Source organism: Penaeus chinensis, chromosome 36 (genome assembly GCF_019202785.1).
Source record: "Penaeus chinensis breed Huanghai No. 1 chromosome 36, ASM1920278v2, whole genome shotgun sequence".
Taxonomy (NCBI): domain Eukaryota; kingdom Metazoa; phylum Arthropoda; class Malacostraca; order Decapoda; family Penaeidae; genus Penaeus; species Penaeus chinensis.
In genome coordinates, this window is record NC_061854.1 from 22,066,643 (window position 1) to 22,077,652 (window position 11,010).

The 11,010-nt window shown below is 48.0% G+C and overlaps 1 protein-coding gene across 1 annotated transcript; it reads left to right on the top strand.

The window, feature by feature from the left end:
• The first annotated feature begins 3,839 nt into the window (after window positions 1-3,839).
• On the top strand, window positions 3,840-10,158 carry LOC125044860 (protein TRACHEARY ELEMENT DIFFERENTIATION-RELATED 7A-like). Its single transcript, XM_047641822.1, has 4 exons — window positions 3,840-3,846; window positions 4,831-5,110; window positions 9,671-9,807; window positions 10,037-10,158. The coding sequence occupies exons 1-4, from the start codon at window positions 3,840-3,842 to the stop codon at window positions 10,156-10,158; spliced, it is 546 nt and encodes a 181-aa protein (XP_047497778.1).
• Window positions 10,159-11,010: the final 852 nt, after the last annotated feature.

Below are 11,010 nucleotides of genomic sequence, written 5' to 3' on the forward strand. Positions count from 1 at the left end.
CCTCCTCTTTTACCTCCTCTTCCTCCTCTCCTCCTCCTCCTCCTCCTCTTCCCCCCTCTCCTCCTCCTTTCCCTCTTCCCCCTCCCCTTTTTTTTATTCCTTTTCTTCCTCTCCGGGCTCCTCTCTTCCTCCTCCTCCTCACCGCCGTTTCCCTTCCATTCTTCCCCCAAACATGATCTTCCTAACTGAACACTGTTAGTTTAGATAAAAGCAGCAAAAACCCAGCGGGCAACAAAAACAACATTAAAAAACAAAAACATCAACAGAAAACAACAAAAAACAAACAACAAACCAACAGCAACGCAACACAACAAAAAAAAACCCCCAACAAAAATAAACAAAAAAAACAAAAAAACAAAAAAAAACATAAACATTAAGAGCAAAAGCAGCCCCAAAAATATTTTTTTCTTAACCTACACTTTTGTTGCGGGTTATACTAGGATTGTACACACGTTTACGTTTTTTTAGCGCGAGCACAACTGTGATATATGGTCTTGTGCATACATGTTGAAAGGGCGGAGTTGAAGTGAAGAAGAGACTTTTACTTCGTTTAGTTTTCAACTTTCTTTTCATTAGATAGGCTTTCTCTCTCCCCTTTTCTCTTCTCCCCTCTCTCTCTCTCTCTCTCTCACTCTCTCTCCTTTCTTTCTTCTCCTCTCTCTTCTCTTTTCTCTCTCTCCTCTCTCTCTCTCTCTCTCCCCTTTCTCTCTCTCTCTCTTTCTCCTCTCTCTCTCTCGCCCTTCTCTCTTCTCTCTCCTCTCCTTTTCTCTCTCCTCTTTCTCTCCTCTCTCTCTCTCTCTCTCTTCGGGATGTGAGGTGTGTGGTGTGGTGTGTGTGTGTGTGTGTGTGTGTGTGTGGGGCGTGTGCGTGGTGCATGTGTGCGTGGGGCAGGGTCGTAAAATCTCGCAGCGCCACCAGGAAGAAATCAAAAGGGTGCCGACCTCCCACAACTCCCCCCCCCCCCCCTTGCTCCGCTCGCCTCTCGCTCTCCCTTCTTCTCCCCTCTCCTGTTTCCCCTTTTTATCTCTGTTTTTTTTCATTCTCATCTCTCCCTCTTTTTTCTTCTTCCTTGTCTCCCTCTCTCTTCTCTTTTCCGTCTTTCCATTCCCCTTTTCCCCTTCCTACATCACATACGAAAATTTAAAAAAAAGGAAGATGAGAGAAGAAAAAGATAAAAGGGATAATAGGGAGGAGGGGGGGGGGTTTTAAAAAGGAAACAAGGGAGAGGAAAGGAAAGAGGAAACCGGAAGATTAAAAATAAATCTTAGAGTAAAAAAACGTAATAGATAAAATGGTGATGGAATACTTTGATGTTTATCAAATAAATAAGATAAGATGATAACGGCAATAACAACAAAACAAGTTTATAACAAAACAACTAATGAAAATTTACGAACTATATTTTAAATGTCCTGCTTTTACTACTAGTTTCACTACAAATTTTTTTATAGGATAATGATGACGACGATGATAATAATAATAGTAATATAATGATAACGATAAATGTAATAACAATGATAATAATAATTACAAAAATAATAATGATGATAATAATAATAATAGTAATGATAATAGTAATAGTAATGAGGATAGTGATAATACTATTACTATTAATAATAATAAGTTTATGGTTTTGACTATGATAATTATCACGATTAAAAGGTGTTAAAAAAAGTGTGTGTGTGTGTGTGTGTGTGTGTGTGTGTGTGTGTGTGTGTGTGTGTGTGTGTGTGTGTTTCGCCCTCTAGAACACACTCAAGTGGACTTCGGCGGTTTCAGGGCGAATGCTAGAGGCGGAGGCCGGGGATGTCGTGGGGGGCCGGGGGCGGGGGGGGTGGGGGGGGGGGCGGGGGTTTTTCCTTGGGAGTGCTTTTAATCCTTCTCATGTTTGAACCCGAGTGAAAAGGGTTCAAGGAGCTAATAAAGAACGTTGGCCGAGGCTTTGCGTGTTTGTGGGTTTATATTAGGATGAAGGGGGGGGGGGTTGGGGGGGTAAAAGGGAAAGGGTCAGTGTGAGAAACGGATCCCCCTTCTCTCTCTCTCTCTCTCTCTCTCCTCTCTCTCTCTCTCTCTCTCTCTCTCTCCTCTCTCTCTCTCACTCTTCTCTCTCTCCTCTTTTCTCTCTCCTCCCCCCCTTCTCTCTCTCTCTCTTCTTTTCTCCTCTCTTTTTCTTTTATAATATATATATATTTTTTAAAATAAAATATATTTTATCTCATCAATATTCTTTTTCCTCCGTGGTTTATTTTCCACCCCTACTTTTTATGATAATGTCCGTGTCCGGGCGTGGCAGGGGAAAAGACAGTCGAAGCGATTTTTTTTTTTAAAAAAAAAGTCTTCAGAAAATTTGGAATTTTCCCGAAAGGCCCCGAGTCGGCGGCTGACCACTCCTTTTCCCGCGATGCGAAGCCCTGGGTGCCGCGAACAAAACGCACACACACATAAGCCTTCACACCACCCTCCCACACTCCCCCACACATACCCCCCCCCGTTACCCTCCATCCCCCAAACTACAAACATCACTCTCTCATATCACCTCAAATATCAACCCACAAACTCGCCCTCACCCTCAACCCCCCTACCCACCAAATCTATACCTCCACACCCATCCCACAAATACAACAAGTCAGATATCCTAACAACTAACCCAAACCAACCACCTCTATCACTAATATCTGTAACCATTTCAAATGAATTCAGTTCTTCTCATTGTATTATTCATATTCTATAACTTCTTCATACTTCCTGTCTACATATACTTCTTCTATCTGCATCACGTGTCTTCTCAACTTATATATTTGTCTCTTTCTGCATGTTCTTCACTCTCAGACTTATCGATTTTGTCTAACCTTTTAACAGGCGACACTATCACGATACTACTGCCTCCAGATCTCTATTCCTACTATCCTGACGACTAACTGCGACTGCCGGGTGTCTTCTTCTTTTCTTCTTATCTACATCCGTCTGCACGTACATCCTCATCCTGCCCTCAGTATAATTCGTCTAGGCTTTTTCCTCACCACCTCTTCCTTCTTCTTATTAATCAGTTTATTGTTTAATTCATCTTGTCCTCACTCTCATCTTAAGTTGTATGCAGCACTGTGAGTGAGATTCAGTCTGTGCTGCTCTAGTGAGGCGAGTGGTCCAGTTGTGTCTCGTCTACTGCGAGGAGGAGGCGGTCTAGGTCGTGACTGATTCTTCTCATTACTCTGTTCGTCTGTGGACGCTCGTCTCTCTCCACATAACGACGAACAGAGTAGAGAAAATCAGAAGTGATGGGGTGAGGTCTGCCTCTGGCGTGTGCCGAAGCCTGCTTTCCGTCAGTGCAGAAGAAAAAGAACGAAAGATTGCTACCAAAGGGATCAAAATGAGGAGGAGGAGGATCTGGCAGTTCGTGCCGTAGGATGTTCTTGTATTTATCACGTGTTTCTTGTCTCTTGTGCTCTTATGTTCTCTCCTTTGTCCTGAACCCTGCATTCACCGTCACCTGTGTTTACTCTCCCTCTACATGCAGTCCTCCTTCCCCTAGTTCTGATATACCTCACTTCGCGCCACTCTGTGTCACCTTCCCCCTATCTTATTTCCTCTTCCCACCCTCCGTCCATCTCTGTCTAATATCATGTAGTCAAGGTCTAGGTCGCGTTCTAGCGCACTAATAAGTCCTTGAAGTATGGATTGATGAGACAGGAAGTAGGAGCAATATACGATAGGACAGTGTACTCAGTTCTTGTCCTAGCTATGGATGATTCTTCGGTGGCAAGACGACGCACGATCTTGGAGCTCGTAGTATTAGAGCTCATGTGATTCCTATTCGATTGCTGGAGCGCATTTTGTCAGAGATGGAGGGTAAAGGAGAGGGAATGCCATAACAAATAACAGTCAATCAGAGAACGCGATCGCATGTGTCCGACCTGTATCTGGCCCACCTATCCGCCCCCCCCCGTTCTCACCACTCCGGTTCGCCCGACACCCCCCCCCTCCGCCCACTTGTCCCATAGCCCCCCCCCCAATACCCTCCCACCCCCCAAACACCTCAACCCCCATATCACCCCCCCCCCACCCACCCCCCCCCTCGCCCCCTTCGCGCGGATATGAGCCCCGTGACTTCTAGGATCAGCGCGCCCCCCAACCCACAATAGCCACCTCCGCCCCCCCCCCCCCCCCCAGAGCACCACCACAGAGCCCCATCCTCACCCCCCCCCCCACCCGTACACGAAGATAACACACTCGGCGACCCCCCCCACCCCCAAAAACCCAACCCCCACCCCCCCCCCCCCCCCCCCCATACCACCCCCCTCCCCCCCCCCGCCTGCCCCCTCCACCCCCCCCCTCCATCCTCCTCCTCCACAGAAGAGTAGAGATGGAGAAGTAAGAACCCGACAAGGAGTATGAAGTTCCACTTTCACTCTTGTGTTTCTTTTCTTCCCTCCCCCTGCGATTCTGACCGCTTCATTTTCTATCCGCCACCCTCTATCGACTCTCTTTTCCTTGCGGTGGGGTATTATATGATTAAGAGGACGACACGTGCCTGCTTCAGAGTCGGACAACAGTTACTATTAATGGGGAGTGGGGTGTGGGAGTCTGAGGGAGGGAGGCACGCCTGTCCCTTATCTCTTTCCTCTCTTTCGTCCGCCCTTTCCTTATTTCTATCCTTAGCTTGCCATGGCATGATGTTTGTAGTAAAGGTTAGTTTGTTAAGGGTGAGTGAGAGGAGATGAGGAATAACGCATCATAAATAAACTCAACAACTCCTACCCACCCATTACCAACCTCCTTACACACTAAATAGCAGAACATCAGCAACGACACCAATACCCCCCACGCGATCAGATGACCGAAAACCCACCACGTACCCGACCCCAACCCGCCACACCAACCCCCCTAAACCACCCCACACCAAACCCTACCCCCCCCCGCCCCCCCCGCTGCGGCGCGTGGAGGAGAACAGAGGGGACAAGTGGACGACGAGGCGACCAATACACGAAGAGGGTGTTGACCCGCCCCCCCGAGCCCGCCCCCCCGCCCCACCCCCCTACCTCGCCCGCCCCCCCGGAGTGGTAATGTTAAAGGTGTGGTTCCCGCCGCCCGACCAAATAGTAGGAGAGATGAGGTGTGTGTTGTAGCCCAGCGGTGGTATTGGTGGTGGCAGACGAAGAGGTGGAGGGCAAAGGGCACGGCCACCGGAAGGCAGACGGGAAAACGTCCGCACTCACCATGACGCAACCCCCCCCATACCCAGCACAGACCCCCCCGCCTCGCCACCCCCCACAAACACACATTACCGCAACCATCCCCCCACCTACCAACAAACGTACCCCACTCAAGCCCACCACCCATCTGATCCCCCCCAATCCCCCACACCTCGCATTCTACACTCACTAGTTTAGTCTCGGCACCATAGTAACTCCCTCCCTATACCCCCCCCCCAACTCCTCCACAAGCTCATAACTCCCAACTAACGCAACCCATCCCCCATAACCAAGTCAGATTTAAAAAGCCCAAGACAGAATAAAATGGAAGATCAAACTAGAACACACTCAACCCCTCGATCTTCCATCTCCACATCCCTGTATCTAACCAACCCTCCCCCAAACCCCCTCAAAACCCACCCCAATCACGCATAGGAAAACGAGCAAAGCTGACTGATCAAATAAAATCGAAAAAGAGTTTAGACGCTGGCTTCAACATAAACTGACCTGAATAAGTCAAATGCAAGTCAGAGTCCAGCAGAGCCGCGGACGGAGCTATCCCCCCCAAACAGTCCGGACACGCCCCCACACAAAGCACGAGCTGTTAATTAATACCACGGGACTCCCAATGATAATTGACCAACAAACCACATCCCACCCGACACATCTCCTAGCACATCCTGTACTCAGAGAACACACCTGCCATCTTTAAACTACAAGAATAGCTCGCTAGACCGCCTGAATGGTGATCCAGATGAACGCTTAATTAAGCCACACCCACGCGCTCCCACTTAACCTTTCGTCGCTGGGACAATTATCATCCTCATCATCTTCAACGTCAATAACATTATCATCACCACCAGTATATCATCAAACATCATCATAATCATCATCATCACCATCATCACCACCATCACCATCACCCCACCATCACCACCATCATCATCATCATAATCACCACCACCATTATCATCATCATCATCATTATCATCATTCATCATCATCACCATCATCATCACCACCACCATCATCATCACTATCACCATCATCATCACCATCACTATAACCATCATTATCACCATCATCATCATCTTCACCATCATCATCATCACTATCACCACCATCATGACCATCATTATCACCATAATCATCATCACCATCATCACCATTATCATCACCATCACTATCACCATCACCATCTTCATCTTCATAATCATCATCACCATCTTCATCTTCATAATCATCATCACCATCATCATCATCACCATCATCATCATCATCAGCAGCAGCAGCAGCATCACCAGCATCATCACCAGCATCATCACCATCATCATCACCATCATCATCACCACCATCATTATCAGCAGCAGCAGCAAAAGCATCATCACCACCATCACCACCACCACCATCATCATCATCACCATCATCATCATCATCATCATCATCATCATCATCATCATCATCATCATCACTATCATCACCATCATCATCACCACCACCACCACCAACAATATTATCACCACCACTATTACCATTACAATCCCCATCACTATCGTCATCAACACGGAACTGCGGATGCCTAAAGTGGCTGAACAGATGGACTGAAGTGGATTTCCTTGTGGATAAGATGCTGATAGATAAGTAGGATACGGAAAGAGGAAGGGTAAATAGAAGGCGATAAAGAGGGAGAAATAAGAAAGGGAGGATCAGGAGTGAAAGGAGGGGAAGGAAGGATGCCAGTTTACCCAGAATTCTTTGCGTGTCGATTCTCAGAAGCCCGAACCCGCTGCCCAGTCTCGCCTCCCCCGTCTCTCCTCTCCTCTCTCTCCTGTCTCTCCCTTCTCCTCTCCTCTCTCTCTTGTCTCTCCTTTCTCCTCTCCTCTCTCTCCTGTCTCTCCTTTCTCCTCTCCTCTCTCTCTTGTCTCTCCTTTCTCCTCTCCTCTCTCTCTTGTCGCTCATTTCTCCTCTCCTCTCTCTCCTGTCTCTCCCTTCTCCTCTTCTCTCTCTCCTGTCTCTCCTTTCTCCTCTCCTCTCTCTCTTGTCTCTCCTTTCTCCTCTCCTCTCTCTCTTGTCGCTCATTTCTCGTCTCCTCTCTCTCTCGTCTCTCCTTTCTCCTTTCTCCTCTCCTCTCTCTCCTGTCTCTCCCTTCTCCTCTCCTCTCTCTCTTGTCTCTTCATTCTCATTTCCTCTCTCCTCTCGTCTCTCTCCTGTCTCTCCCTTCTCCTCTCCTCTCTCTCCTGTCTCTCCATTCTCCTCTCCTCTTTCTCTTGTCTCTCCATTCTCCTCTCCTCTCTCATTTCCTCTCTCTCTTGTCTACCCCCCTCGCTCCTCTCTTCTCATCCTTGTCTCTTCCTTCTCTCCTCTCCTCTCTCTCTCTTGTCTTTCCACTGCTCTCCTCTTCTCTCCTATCTCTCCCCTTCTCCTGTTCTCTTTTTCTTGCCTCTCATTTTTTCTCCTTTCCCTTGGCTCTCCTTTGTCTCCTTTCCTATCTCTCTTGTCTCTCGCCTTTCCTCCTCTCCTCTCGTATCTTTCCCTTTCTCCCCTTCTCTTTCTCTTGCCTTTCCTTTTCTCTCTTCCCTTTTCTTTTATTTCTTCCCTTACCTCTTTCTCCTATCCCTCCCTTTCTCTTCCCTCCTCTCTCTCATGTCTCTCCCTTCTATCCTTTTATCTCCTGTTACTCTTTTTCTTTCCTTTCTCTTTCTCCCGCCTCTCCCTTTCTCTGCTCTTCTCTTTCTTTTGTCTCTACCCTATTCTCCCCTTTCTTCTCTCCTCTCCTCTCGTCTCCTCTCCTCTCTCCTCTCGTCTCCTCTCCTCTCCTCTCCTCTCCTCTCCTCTCCTCTCCTCTCCTCTCTCTCCTCTCCTCTCCTCTCTCTCTCTCTCTCTCTCTCTCTCTCTCTCTCTCTCTCTCTCTCTCTCTCTCTCTCTCTCTCTCTCTCTCTCTCAATCTATCTCTATATTTCTCTCTCTCATGTTTTTATCTCTCATCCTCCTTCACTCTCTCCCTCTCCCTTAGTCACAAAGAGTGCCATTCATGATAATTATTTTCTCACGTCCCCAACGGCACGAGAAAGGCGTAGGGACAAGCTAGGCCGCAAACCCTGGTTGTGAATAGGGCTCCTCTCGCTGTCTTTCTCACAGGAACCCCTGACACAGAACGTTCCTTTCCCGTCTACTGGCTGCCTTCCCCTTCATCAACATTAACATTAACATTGACATCAACATCATCAACATTTACATTTACATTAACATTAACATGAACATGAACATGAACATGAACTTGAACATTAACATTAACATTAACATTAACATTAACATTAACATTAACATTAACATTAACATTAACGTTAACGTTAACATTAACATTAACATTAACATTAACATTAACATCAACATCAACATTAACATTAACATTAACATTACATCAACATCAACATCAACATCAACATCAACATTAACATTAACATTAACATCAACATCAACATCAACATTAACATTAACATTAACATTACATCAACATCAACATCAACATTAACGTTAACATTAACATTAACATTAACATTAACATTAACATCATCAACATTTACTCAATTTTTTTTCCACTTCGTTCCTTTCAAATTCTGTTTCATTTCCCTTTCATCTGATTTTGTAACTATCGTCTTTGTCTTCCTCCTTATCATTCCTTATTATTATTCTTCCTCCTCTACCTCTTCCTTTTCCTCTTAACCTTCCTCTTCCTTCTCCTCCTCCTCCTCCTCCTCCTCCTCCTCCTCCTCCTCCTCCTCCTCCTCCTCCTCCTCCTCCTCCTCCTCCTCCTTCTCCTCCTTCTCCTCCTTCCACTTCCTCTTCTTCTTCTTCTTCTTCCTCTTCCTCTTTCTCTTCCTCTTCCCCCTCCTCCTCCTCCCCTCCCCCTCCTCCTCCTCCTCCTCCTCTTCCTCTTCCTCTTCCTCCCCCTCCTCCTCCTCCTCCTCCTCTTCCTCTTCCTCTTCCTCTTCCTCTTTCCCTTCCTCCTCCTCTTCCTCTTCCTCTTCCTCTTCCTCTTCCTCTTCCCCTTCCTCCTCCTCTTCCTCTTCCACTTCCTCTTCCTCTTCCCCTTCCTCTTCCCCTTCCTCTTCCTCTTCCTCTTCCTCTTCCTCTCCCCCCTCCTCCTCCTCCTCTTCCTCTTCCACTTCCTCTTCCTCTTCCCCCTCTTCCTCCTCTTCCTCCTCCACTTCCTCCTCCTCCTCCCCCTCCTCCTCCTCCTCCTCCTCCTCTCCTCCTCCTCCTCCTCCTCCTCCTCCTCCCCCTCCTCCTCACTCTCACCCTCTCCTTCTCCTCCTCTCCTCCTCCTCCTCCTTCATCCTCCTCCTCTCCTCCTCCTCCTCTCCTCCTCCTTACCACTACTTACGACTCCTCTTCTCTGCTGCTGTCATTTTCCTCTCTCGTCTACCGTTTCAAGACTGAGATACAACTAACATAATAACCTTTAAATACCTATAAACCAGACTCACTGCTTCACGACACAACATATATCCTATTACTAATCCTCTATCACCAACTGCTCCTGCTCAACCCCTGTTGTCACACCTAACAACCATAGCTACTGCTATGCCTCCATACTACTCGCTCCTAATCCGCTCTTGTCTACCACCTCTATACACTCTCCCCCTACCCCTCCCCATCCCTCTCCACCCACCCCCCTATCCCCCCCCCCCACTCCCCCCTCTCGTCTACTAGCCACCTGCCCTATCGCTTGTTGTATCTACCAGACCCTACACTCCTTAGATAGCGCCAGCTTATTGCTTGCTGACTAGTATAACCTAAATCCCCTCAAGACATTCCTATGTTAACTTCTCCACTTGATTCACTAGTTTCTCTCAAGACTCAGTGCAATGCCGTCGCCGCTTATTCAGCCATTTGTAAGGTCACGATCGAGCAACTTTGTATCTACATCAACTCGCTGCTTCCGTCCATGATCACTGACAATGTCTGAGTAAAGAGTTCGACGATCTCGATGTCGCTCAAAATAGAACTTATGACGCCTAGAATCATTAGTGAGAGTCATAGTTATCCTGTGATCACATTGTGCCAGCCGCGCGAAGTATTTGTCTCGCGCTGATGAGCGATTGCAGGTAGATGTCACAGAGGTCGTCCGTGTTTCCAGTAAGAGGCGGATGAGGAAATACGTCGCCCGAGCAGCGAACACGCGCAGTTGGTGAGTCTGAATAGCAATGGTGCCTAGACGTCTTGCTGTGGTTCACCCACTGTTGCAACACTCATACTATAAGAGGGACTTTTCCCACCCCCATCCACCAGAGATGAAGAGCGAGAGATCCGGATGACGACATAGAGCGCGAACGAGAACGAGTCCCGACGATGAGACGAGCTCCGAGTCGCTCGCAGTGTGAGATGACCGAGAGAGAGAGAGAAAGACTGCTCGAGAGAGAGGAGGAGAGCAGTCCTAAGACCGCCTGTCCGAAGCGGGGGCCCCCACAGACACGAGAGGGCAAGAGGACCCGACGATAGCGAGGAGAGGAGAGAATAGAGAACCGTTGTTGAAAGATTATTTTTGCCCGCTGAGAACTCTAGAGTGGAGGGGGAGTGAAGCCGCGCTCACCGAGGAAAGGCACAGAAGGCAGACGTGAGGAAGAGTAGGATGGGGGAAGAGGGAGTGGGGAAAGGGAGAAGGTTAGGGGCGAGCGAGACGAAGACCGCTCGAGGAGTGAGAGGGCGACGTGAGAGAGGGAGAGACGAGAGTGGAGAGAGTGACGATGAGATCGAATGATGAGAGAGCCAGCCGAGAGGTGTGTTAGAGATGAGAGCAGAGAGAGGCTGAGCTGACCTA

Coding starts and splice junctions, on each gene's coding strand:
- LOC125044860 (XM_047641822.1), top strand. Junction 5,111..9,670: donor CAAATAGTAGGAGAGATGAG/GTGTGTGTTGTA, acceptor CCTATAAACCAG/ACTCACTGCTTCACGACACA. Junction 9,808..10,036: donor CTCGCTCCTAATCCGCTCTT/GTCTACCACCTC, acceptor TTGATTCACTAG/TTTCTCTCAAGACTCAGTGC.